Raw genomic sequence first — 12639 nt, 5'->3', positions numbered from 1 at the left:
GAATACAAACATCTGCTTTTTGTATCCGAACACATGTCAAAAAATATTCATTTGGATATTTGTCCCAGCACTAATATATGGCAAATGTGTATTTTGTCTGGATTTCCACCCCTAGAATGATTGTTTACTTTTTGGATTTTCCTTGCCTATTATTTTAACAGGCTGAGAAAAATGCTGTATTACAAGAAAGAGTTCAAGTGCTTCAACAGCAAAATGAAGACCTCAAAGTCAGAATTGATAGAAATGCTGCCATGTCAAGGTTTGCTGTTCTGTTTTTTTCCATTTACTATTAAAGAAAGTTTCTAGAACACTCCCCCCCCATAGTTTGGGGAGTTCTCAGAACAAGGTCAAAAGGTTATTTAATGTAGATTTTTGTATCTTAATTTCACATTAATAAAATCCAGAGCAAAAATGGCAGTGCAATCTATGGCAGCTAGCCTTATAAAAGTTTGTCATAGTAGAAGCACAGCAAAGTGTAATAAATAAAAGTGAAAGCATAGTAAAGCATAGGTAAGAATTGTAAAGCACAGAGAGATATGGTAAAGTAAATAAAAAAAAAAACATGGCAAATCATGGTAAATCCGCAGTATAATTGCAAAATTACCATGAAGATTTACTGCAGTAAACTTTTATAAGGGTACAACAAACCATGCAGAATGTAACCAGGTGCACCTGTCTTAACATTTTTAAGCCGATGGTAATCTCTCCTCGATTCAGCACCAATGGTCTACTAAAAAGTTTGGAAGTGATAAATGATTTACAAAATGGGGGGTGGGAATTTTGTTGCCCATTTTCCCTCAAACAGACCCCTTAGCCCCTAAATATATTGGCATGCCTGAATAGATCATTATTTCTATAAAGATAGGCAAAATATTTAAAATGAGCAAGACATCTCGCAGGTAAAACGGTACCTCGAAATGTTCTCCTTTTTCTAGGAAAGCAGTGCAACTGGGGATGGGGAGTTAGTTGACTGGTAACCTCACTCAGACTACTTGCACACTAAATTTCTTGGTATCCCTGAATAGATAATCATCTCCTCTTTAAAAATAGGACAAACATTTTAAATAGCAAGTGGTACCCCAAATACCCCAAATTTACTACCAATGCTGGTAAAGGGTCACATTAACTGTCTTCATGTTTTAAATGCTTCTCTTTGGCTTGCAGGGAGTTATCTGAGGAGAATGCAAACCTGCAGGAGCATGTGGAGAAGGAGAGCAATGAGAAGAAACGGCTGAGCCGCACAAATGAGGAGCTGCTCTGGAGACTCCAAACTGGAGAGCCCATGAGCCCTGTGCAACTGTCACCATCCTCCTCGCCCATCCACCGTGGCTCCCCGGGGCCAATGTCTCCCTCCAGAATCACTCCTAGGTGAAGGCTGGAGGAAGGGCTTTCACTGAGAGATGCCCAGACCCTGACAGGATGAGCTGCTGGAGGACTCCCTCCAAACAGCCCCTTCCCTGAGCTGTTATCATTCAGTACCTTAAGATGCACAAGGCAGGGCTGCTGCCCAAAAGCTTCTGCAGGTGTCCTTGTTAGCTGTAGGCAACAATTTAAAAACCCTGCAGTGTAGCTGCTGGCTCTAGCTTCCTGGCATCTCATACTACCAAACAGCACAGTTTAAAGTCTGGGTATCAGCGAGGAAGACATAATATGCTTAACTTCCAACAAGCAGGCCATCATTTTCACATATAGATAGTATATAACCGATCAGGACAGTGACTGCTGATTCTCAATATTGTTTGATTAAACACTATTTACTTCGGCATCTCTGTAAAATAGATGCATCTGGAAATATACTTTCGCCACCTTTACAAATCATCTGCTGTACCTTCAAATTTGGCCAGGAAAATGCAAGTTTCAAAGAAGCGCCTTTAGGCTACCATTAGGTGGCATTTTGAGAAGATTTACACACCAGCAGTTTACCACGGTTGAAACTCCTACTGTCTTTCTAAAACAATCTGCTTTTTAAACAGCTCTTCACCTGCTTCTCTCAGTCTACTTGTAACCAAACTAAGCAGTTTACAGGACAAATTATGCTCCTAAATGAGACAGTTCAAATATGTACTACTACCAGTACGCATTTTTGTTTAAAAAGAAGCATGTACTGTATGTAAGTCTTCCAATTGTAACTGACGTTTATTTTAATACACTTGTATAACTTTGAAAAAGGATCATACTGTACTCCTGGGCATTCTTAATGTTCTGTAGTATTTGAGCCTCCTCCTTCTAATATTCTGTATATTAGACTGGAATGAAAATTAGCCAATGTAAGCTCAGTGTAGGTTTAACTCATCCTTGTCCAAGTCCAGGTAAACCTTTACAATACCTCCCATAAATAGGTAGCGTTTAAGGATCTCTCAAAACTGGAATGGTTTAGGAAAAAGACAAACAAGATGTATTGAAATATTGATGTGCAAAACTTGAATTTTGTAAGTTCAGGGATTTTGTTGTTTATACCTAACATATATAACATTTTCTAAGGAGGAATGTTTCAGTTGCTTGTTCAGTTTTTCCTCCAAGCCTTTTACACCCACATGGTATTGAGATCTTGGTTAGATGTATACAGTCCATATTCCAGATTTCAAACATTCAACTCAATTTCAAGATATATAAAGACAAAAAGAAGTGTAACTGTGATCCATGGCATCAGTTTCTCACATTCCAGTCAGAATCACCGATACCTACCAGTTCCAGGGTTGTAAAAGTTTTTGTTATGTGAAAGAGTAAGAGAGTATTAAGCTTAGCCTAGAGGCTCATCAAAGCTTATGATGAATAAACTAGATGTTGAGCCATCACATAGAAAAGGACCCGCTGTCGCCTGGACAACATATTGCCTAGGTTACTGATACATTGCTTCAGTAAGTCATGCACAGTGCACCAATAGTACTGTAACAAAGCAACACGATGAAGGATGTTTCAATATACAGTAGCTCATCTATCACTAAATTGAAAACCCAACCTACTGCTGTTTAACAGGTATAATATAATTGAATAACATTCAATTCAAAAACTCAATTCAGGTATTAAATTCTGCACTGACTGCTTTTGTGTCCCTTAGACACATTGGGCACCCAACAATTGATTGTTTGCTCTACCGTATGTGGGCTGATGTAATTATGTGTTTGGGGGAATTATTTAAAACGTTTATACTATTTTGGATGTTTCTGTGCAGATTTGTGTAATATGTATATATGGCTCTTCTTCATAAGGTCATACTTCATAACGGTTAAAATGGAAGCATGCATTATGTTTTGTTTTTAAATTATGTTAAAAAATGTATAAATAGCAAAGGAAATAAAACTTGTGTGGAATGAAACAACACCATGTATATTTATGTTGACACATTTTGTTGTACTTTGTGTTAAATGAGATTAAAATATCAAAACACAGGCCTTTGTTAATTAAAGTGTCTGTACTTTTAAAAATAAAATAATATAACCTTTGCACATGGCAACTGTCTCCACGCTCCTAAAAACAAGTGCCAAATACATGACAGGTAACCAGTGGTTGATTGCTATTTGATTGGTTTCCACACAGTTTAGTTTTTTTTTTCCCCCACCTTTGTTATATTAGTCAGGCAGGCTATTTTGTGCGCCAGCATGAAGCGCCAGCCAACTGAAGAGCCTCACAACAAAAGAGCCGGGAGTCTAGCTGTGGGAGTCAAGAGCCTCACAACAAAAGAGCCGGGAGTCTAGCTGTGGGAGTCTACAGGTAACCAGAGTCTGAGGCAAGATAGTTGTTATATTAGTCAGGCAGGCTATTTTGTGCTCCAGCACAAAGCGCCAGTCAACTGAAGTGCCTCACAACAAAAGAGCCGGGAGTCTAGCTGTGGGAGTCTAGCTGTGGGAGTCCAGCGCGGGGAGGCCTGCGCCGAGACGCTGTTGGAATAGATCCGAAACTAGCAGTGCTCTGCAAGACGCCATCTACTAGTCAGGTCTGTACCCTCCCCCCGGCTCCCACTCTCACTGTGCCTATTTGTCTCGCCTGTCCTGCTATGACTGTCTCTCACGTCCCTGTTCTGTCCTCTCACTCTCGTCCTCTGCCCTCCGCTGCTCCTCCAACCCCTCTAACCTCATCCCTCTGCCTCCCCCCCCCCCCCCCCCCCGCACACTCTCTGGTGCACTCTGGAACTGTCACTCTTCTGCTAACAAAGCGGATTTCATCTCTGCCTACCTCTCTCGATTTCCTTGCTCTCACTGAAACCTGGCTGTCCCCTGATAACACTGTCCTCTCTCTACGTCCTGTCCCATACCCCCGCGTCTCACTGAACAGGGAGGTGGGACTGGTCTCCTCCTCTCTCCCTCCTTACTCTTTTCTGTCCCCTCCGACCTCTCCTCACTCTCTGTTAATACGTTTGAATTTCATGCAGTCCAACTAACCTCTCCCTGTCAACTCCTGCCTATTGTACTGTACCGTCCCCCTGGGCCTCTCGCTCACTTTCTAGATGAACTCGACTATCTACTCTCCTCCCTCCCCTCTCTGTCTACCCCAACTGTCCTGTTGGGTGACTTCAATATCCATCTCTCCAACCCCAGCCACTCTGCCGAATTCCTCCCTCTCCTTCGACTTCTGTCTCTCTCCATCCCCCCCTACCCACAAAGCTGGCCGTCAACTGGACCTCATCTTCTCCAGGGCCTGCTGCTCCTCCACCCCTACTAACTCACCCTCCTTCTCCACCTTCTCTCCTCTCTCAGACTCTGACTTCTCCTCCCTGCTCCAGGGTCACAAACCCACAACGTGTGCCCTGGACCCCCTCCCCACTCACCTCTTTCAAGCTGCTGCTCCTGCTCTACTTCCCTTCATCTCCTCCCTTCTCAACACCTCTCTCCTTTCTAGTCTCTTTCCCTCTGCCTTCAAACAAGCCTCTATCACTCCCCTCCTCAAAAAACCTACCCTCGACCCCACCTCCCTCCAGAGCTACCGTCCTGTCTCCCTCCTACCCTTCCTCTCCAAAACCCTCGAGCGGACTGTACACCGCCATCTCTCTGCTTTCCTGTCCAACCACTCTCTACTCGACCCTCTCCAATCTGGCTTCCGCTCTTCTCATTCCACTGAAACTGCCCTCCTGTCTGTCACTAACTTACTAATCTCTGCCTGAGCTGCCTCTCTCTCCTCTGTCCTAATTCTCCTCGACCTCTCTGCTGCCTTTGACACTGTCCATCACTCTATTCTACTATCCTCTCTCGCTGACCTGGGAATCTCTGGCACTGCTCTGGCCTGGTTCTCCTCCTACCTCTCCAACTGCACTTACTAGGTAACCTGGCGTGGAGCAACCTCCACATCTCGCCCTCTCTCAACAGGAGTCCTCCAAGGGTCAGTCTTGGGTCCTGTCCTGTTCTCTCTCTACACCCGCTCCCTGGGCCTCCTCATCGCATCCTATGGTTTCTCATACCATTTTTATGCTGATGATGCTCAGATTTTCCTCTCCTTCCCCACCTCTGACTCCACCATCCCCTCCCGTATCTATACCTGTCTGTCTGTTACCTCCTCCTGGATGCACTCGCATCATCTCAAACTCAACCTCTCTAAATCTGACCTCCTTTTCTTTCCCTCCTCCTCCTTCCCCTCCTCTGATCTCTCTATCTCCTTTCCTCTGGAATCTACCACACTCTCTCCCTCCTCCTCAGCTAAGAACCTTGGATTCACCCTGGACCCCTGCCTCTTATTCCCAGCACATCTCCACCCTGGCATGCACTTGCCGATTCTTCCTGAGCAACATACGAAGAATCCGACCCTTCCTTACCAACTATGCCACCCAGCTCCTGGTCCAGGCCCTGGTACTCTCCCGCCTAGACTACTGCAACTCCCTCCTGGCTGACCTCCCTTCGTCCGCCACCCGTCCACTCCAGCTCATCCAGAACTCCGCTGCTTTAACTAATTTAAACTTTTGAATTTAGTCACCTTAATTAGACCCTGCAAGGGATACATATTGCCAGCCATGAAGATATAGTGGAGGTATGTACATCTAATGTCACATTTACATATTTCCATGCATGTAATGTATTTAGGATGTAGGTCATTGTACTTGTTTGTGATACTTATGGCTCTAATTTTAAATCTACAGTGTGCCTGTTTTCTTTGTTGCATATCTACATACTTCTAGTCAAGCTGAATTTATTAGAAATGTGGTAACATTTCTTTGTGGTATCGGTGGTAATATGTTATCGTCAGTGGCTCAACATAATATGGATGGTTGCTCAATCAAGTGGTGAAGAACTTTACTCACAGGATATCACCAAAAGTTTTTTTTTTTTTTTTTTTACATGAAAATGCATTTAGACTAAATCTTACAAACAAATGCCATAATTACCTGTAATTCGATTTCTTCCGGGTAAAGATGAACCACACATGAACCTCTGATCTCGTTGCTAGCCCAGAAGAAAAAAAGTTTTCCGGATGCAGAAACTCTTGTGCAGTATTGCATCCAGGTACCAGGGAAGGAGGGATGGAAATATAGGGTGTGGAGTTCATCTTGACCCGGAAGAAATCAAATTACAAGTAATTCTGGCATTCTTACCGGTTCTGATCAATTCCACACATGAACCCGTATGCCAAAGAGACACACATGAACCCCTATGACAAAGAGATTATAGTGAGGGGTTGGTAGTGTTATTATTGGGAAGCAGTGCACAATATTGAGTGTGCAAAAGAAGGTTGTGAGCTAGAGATGTCTAGACTGTAGTGTTTTCTGAAGGTGAGAAAAAGAGGACCAGGTGGCTGCAGTGCAGATGTCTGATAAGGAAACATTTTTTTTAAGTTGGCCTAAGTGTTAGATATTCCCCCGAGTGAGTGTGCTTTGATGTTTTTTCCTAAAGATCTGCCTTCAAGGATATAGCAGGTCTTTATACACTCCGTCAGCCAGTTTGCAATGGTTTGTTTAGATACCGGCCTCCCAAGGGTGTGCTCCCCAAAGGACACAAAAAGTTGACAGTTTATATAGTTTTGATCCTGAATATATAGTAGTAGACGGCTCTTTTCACATCTAAATGATCTTTGTTCATCTGCTGAGCTGTGAGGCAGGGGTTAGAACTCTGGGAGGATGATGGACTGAGATAGATGGAATTCTGTGATGACTTTTGACAGGAAGTTGGGATTTAGCCTTTAAAGAACTGTGTGTCTAGATAGACCTCAGTTAGGGCTTGGATTTCACTTACTCTTCTTGCTGAAAACTATGCCCACTAGAAATACTTTTTTGAGGGACAAATGTTTTAAGAAGGAAGAGCTTTGAGGGTTGAAGGGTGCCAGTGTTAGCCTTCTTATTGTAATCTGAGATATAGAAGGTAGTCTTGAAGGGATAGCATGAGTGGACTTTTTCTTTCAGGCAGTTAATACATCTATAACTGTCTGAAAGAACCCTTTGTGCTCTAGTTTGCTCCTTTCAATTTTCAGACTGCCACTCGGGGTCTTTTATTATTATTATTATTTGTTTATTTAGCAGACGCTTTTATCCAAGGCGACTTACAGAGACTAGGGTGTGTGAACTATGCATCAGCTGCAGAGTCACTTACAATTACGTCTCACCTGAAAGACAGAGCACAAGGAAGTTAAGTGACTTGCTCAGGGTCACACAATGAGTCAGTGGCTGAGGTGGGATTTGAACCGGGGACCTCCTGGTTACAAGCCCTTTTCTTTAACCACTGGACCACACAGTCTTGGCTTGGGGCATCAGCTAAGGCGAGGTTCCCAACCTTTTTTGAATCACGGCCCACCTGAGCAATATTTTTTTACCTGGAGCCCCCCGATGTATTAACGTATAGGATACTGCCACCTAGCGTAATGCGATTGTTCAGAAATACAAAAATCATGTTTAATTGTACTATAAAAACACACTTTACCTGTATTAGTGATGCTGGTTGTCAGTGGGAGATTTATACAGATCAGTACGAGGCTCAATGTTTGAAAGGGAGAGTCGCAGGTCGTCTTCTACTTGGAGCCAATTTCTGTACTTCAATACTGTTTGGAAAACCCAGCTTCACATACTTTCACTGCAGCAGTAGTAGAGAGCTTCTTTGCGACCAAGGCTTTTCTGTGTATCATGCAGTGTGTCCATTTAGCTGAAATTGGACCAAAATGCTGTGCTTCCCCATCGTGGATTGAGCTCCGTTACTGCAAATCCCAGCGCATTGATCCCAATTCATAAATTCTTCACAAACAAAATGATCTAACACTGCAAATATCTGTTCCCTGGTCATGTGAGCTGGAAGGGGGTGGCAAAAAAGAAATTCCTTCAGAAGTGACTCTTCATGCACAAATCTGATGAAAACAAGCAGCTGTGCAGCTCCAGCGATATTGGTTGTATCGTCAAGTTGTATGGCATAGAATTGGCTCGTCTTGATGTAGTTCAGCACTTTCACATCACTGGCGAATTCTGAAATTTGGTGACTCACGTGTTATTTGAACATTGGAGTAGCACCAACCTGCATAGCAGAGCTTTCCCCAAACATATCTGCTTCTTCCCCTGACTGGAATTTGTGTTGCTGTTTGAATCTGCGTTGAAATAGGTAAGTGGATTGTAGTTTATTTGTTATAACTGTTGCTTGCTTAGATAAGCAGCCTGCACTTAAATTAAACATTTTAAAAAGTAATCAAGTGATCCAAACTGTGTTGGGGTGTGTTGAATTGTGAGGTTGATGCAAATTTAGTGTTAAGTGTATGGCTCCAGGCCGACAGGATAGTATAAATTGGCAATCAATGTCTTAAAACGCCAGTCACTCTAAGAGCCAGCCAGTCTAAGGGCCACGCATCCAAGGGCAGTCTGAGCTGTGGCAGTCTGAGCGAGGACAGGTAGAGCGAGGACCTTTTCCAAATCCCTCCCAATGGCTATAGAGGCCTCATTCCTACCTTGACACCTAACGTCTTGTGGGACTAATTACTTTAGTTTGTTTAATAATTAATTTAAACACTTAATTAACTTGTATAATTAATATAGCTCAGATTGTCAGAACACCGGGAATGGTTCGTTTCGACACATAGATAAACTGACTCGCAGACATCTCTTTTCCTATTAGCAGGAGTCCTGAACACGGAGCTTTCTTTGACGTTAGTTTATTGCAGGGTACAGAATCTTCTTGCAGTCAAGAGGTATAAGCTTAATGCTATCTTCTCTTATGAGCCAGGTTAGGCTTAGAAACCAGGTCAGAAACACCAATTCAGAACCAATTCAAAGTTCTTGCTGCAAGTTGCCAGTTCTTACAGGATTTTCGCACAAAGACCTAGAAATTTCCCCTACAACTGTCTTCCGTTGTTTTTGGACTATGACTCACCCTGCATGGGATGACTTCATTATCTAATTTCTGACTTCCTTCGGTCGTCTCCAACTTTCTCAATAAATTCTTATCTCAGGCCCCAATCTATTCATGATCTGTAGAGACCCTTGGTGTTAGGTTCAGCTAAAGTCCCCCGATTCTCAGCTCATTACCCCCCCCCCCCCCCTTTGTGAAGGATGTTTCAGGAATTTCTCCACCCAAAAGTCCACATGCTGCACTGCATCCTGCGTGTGAATGAATCCAAAAGATTAGTTCAGATATGTACTTATATCAAAAATAGTTATTAGTTCCAGGCAATTGTGCCTACAGTCTGGATCCCCTGGACAAAGCAGGCTCACTTGTTCTCCACTCCCAGAATGAACACTGGTAAGTACCTGCTTCACATACCCTTACTAACTCCTTCTCCCCTTACGCTGCCTGCTACAAACTTGAAAATCTCCTTTTTCAATTGTCGCTCTTTGACTAACAAATCTCTGCTTCTCAGCGAACTTATAACTGATACCAATCTTGATCTTCTCTGTCTAGCTGAAACCTGGCACTCTGTAAACGACATGCACTCTCTGCATCTAGCCACCCCAAAGGGCTATTCCCTCTTTGACAAACCTCGCCTCACTGGCCGAGGCGGGGGCACTGCTGTTATTGCAAATTCTGTGCTCGCTTCCTCAGTTCATTCTTTGCCTGCCTTTTCTTCATTTGAGCATTTCGCTATCATCAAGCTCCTCTCTCCCATGTCCCTCAACCTTGTTGTTATCTACCGTCCACCTAAGAGCAACTCTGCTTTTATTGCCGAGTTTTCAGAATTCCTCTCCCTCGTCTGCACTTTTACTGACAAAATCCTACTCCTAGGTGACTTCAGCACTCATGTTGACTTGCCTTCCTCCCCCCTAGTGACTGACTTCAACACGATTCAATCTGTCAACGACCCCACTCACACCCGAGGACACACCCTGGATCTGCTCATCACCAGGGGCCTTGATATCTCCATTCTCTCCATCTCAGATATCTCTCTCTCTGACCATTTCATAATCACTGCTAATATTAATCTCCCTGTTCCTTCCTCCGCTACTGATACTGTTATCTCCTTCTGTCCCAAGAATCTGCTGAATCCTCTGAAACTCTCAGAATCTGCCTCTCCATCCCCTCTAACTGTCACTCTCCCGTCCTCAGTTGATGATGTGGTGACCCTCTACAACGCCACCCTTACTCATATCATCGACACTGTTGCCCCGCTTATAACCAGAAGTGGAGGACTAACGGTTCACAGAGAGATCTGGACCGACCATCTTGTGAGCTACAGGCGTGCGCTTGCCGCGGCCAGGGTGAAATACTTCTCTGAAATCATAACTACGGGACACGGTAAACCCAATGTTCTCTTTAAGACCATTGACCAAATCCTACATCCAGCCACCGACAGATCCATCTTCCGTTCATCCTCCTCTGTTACCTGTCATGATTTCTCCTCTTTGTTTCGAAACAAAATCGACAATATCTATTCTACGCTCTCCCACCACAAACCCAGTTTACTACTTGACCATCTTGATGCTCCTCCGGTTGCCCCTCCTGCCCTCTCCTCCTTCTCTCCTCTCTACATTGCTGATGTTTCCGGCTGACTGTTGAAATCAACTACTGCCACATGCCCCCTGGACCCCTGGCCGACTAACCTTGTCTTTCTCTGTTTTAATCAGACCCTAAAGCAGATGCTGAGACGATTTGTGAACCAAGAGCAAAAACATTGTGCAACGCTTCAACAGGGCAGAGTTCAACAGGGTTCTCTCCCTTCAAGCTCTTGTACAGCCGACAGCCCCGCAGCATCCTCGATCTGTTGAGAGAGGGGTGGGAAGAGCACAAAGGCTCGTCAAAAATGTATGTGCTCCTACTCCGAGATTGCCTGGATTTGGTCGGTCGTTTGGCCCAGGACAATCTAAAATCGTCTCAGCACGATTTTAGATTGTGGCGTAGTGGTTAGGGCTCTGGACTCTTGACCGGAGGGTTGTGGGTTCAATCCCTGGTATGGGACACTGCTGCTGTACCCTTGAGCAAGGTACTTTACCTAAATTGCTCCAGTAAAAACCCAACTGTATAAATGGGGAATTGTATGTAAAAATAATGTGATATCTGTATAATGTGAAATAATGTATAATGTGATATCTTGTAACAATTGTAAGTCGCCCTGGATAAGGGCGTCTGCTAAGAAATAAATAATAATAATAATAATAACAGCAGCAGTACAATCAAAGCACACATTCTGACCTTTCGACCAGGAGACAAAGTACTGTTGCTTCATCCCACGTCACAGAATAACTGTGTGCTAAATGGCAGGGGCCGTATGAGGTGATTCAGGGTATAGGGAAAGTGAATTACAAAATTCGGCAGCGCGATTGCTGCAATGAGCGTGAAATTTACCATGTCAATTTATTAAAGCCCTGGCAGGCAAGGGATACCTTATTTATAGCCCCAGGTGAAGTAGAGGATGATTCTGGACCCTGTATAGAGGCCCCTAGCACTCTGAGCATTCCGATGGGGAAACAGATCAGAAACGAGATCTGTGTGAGTTAATTGGAGAGTTCAGGGTTATTTTTCTGATGTGCCCGCAGAACTAACCTTGTATCACAGTTCGAGAGAGACCTTACCAGTGTCACAGGAAATAAGTTAGTTGGGAAATAAGTTAGCATTTGCCTTTTTGAGCCTTTCTATACATGCTCAAATCTTAGCACTTAAAGGCAAGGTTAAGCCATTGATATTTTCTGTATGTGAACAGACTTGTTACGGTGCCGCGTCTGTCCCATGTGAACTGTGTATGGAATGATATCGGGATGCTGAAATATTTATTTACAACTCGATTGAACTTGGACTATTTGTTATAACCCGGCAACGATAAAAGAAACAAACACCGTTGTTGAGACGGGGACAGCATGGTTTCATTCTGTACTAATGTATTGTATTGTGTGGTGAAAAAAACAAAAAAAAACAACAAAAAAAAACGTACTTGCCTTTGTATGGTGAAGGGCCGTGATACACGGGGTAATAATAATAATAATAATAAAATTTTTTTTTTAAAAAAACAGGACAAAACAGAAAGGTTAAGTTTAAAAACATAAATAAATAATGCGTGCTGAATGCAGTTTAATCTCCCAGCAAACGGGAAAAGGTGCACATTTTTCTGCTTGCCGTGTGATCAGCATTAGCACACGCAAAGATTAAATAAATGTATATTTGCACATATTATCTTGCTGTTAGTTGCACGGAGGATTGTTGTGGTGTTTAAAATTAAAATGAACTATATTTTAATAAAAAGTAACTTAAAGAAAAAAGATTAGAAATACTTACCATTCAGCATGAGGGTGGAGATAGAAGGCGCCATTTTGTGGATGGA

The 12639-nt window shown here is 43.3% G+C and overlaps 1 protein-coding gene across 5 annotated transcripts in view; it reads left to right on the top strand.

Moving 5' to 3' along the window:
• LOC117407400 (microtubule-associated tumor suppressor candidate 2-like) overlaps positions 1–3389 on the top strand; it is a 323947-nt gene extending 320558 nt beyond the window's left edge. For all 5 annotated transcript variants that reach the window (XM_034012383.3, XM_059028738.1, XM_034012384.3 and 2 more), the window contains 2 exons: positions 162–259; positions 1165–3389. In XM_034012383.3, coding sequence (XP_033868274.2) covers positions 162–259; positions 1165–1372 — 306 coding nt within the window. In that variant the 3' untranslated portion in view covers positions 1373–3389. The remainder of the gene's footprint in view (positions 1–161; positions 260–1164) is intronic.
• The last annotated feature ends 9250 nt before the right edge of the window (positions 3390–12639 follow it).

Source organism: Acipenser ruthenus, chromosome 8, assembly GCF_902713425.1.
Source record: "Acipenser ruthenus chromosome 8, fAciRut3.2 maternal haplotype, whole genome shotgun sequence".
NCBI lineage: Eukaryota > Metazoa > Chordata > Actinopteri > Acipenseriformes > Acipenseridae > Acipenser > Acipenser ruthenus.
The sequence above is the reverse complement of the archived record's forward strand: the minus strand, read 5'-3'. Positions and strand labels throughout refer to the sequence as shown.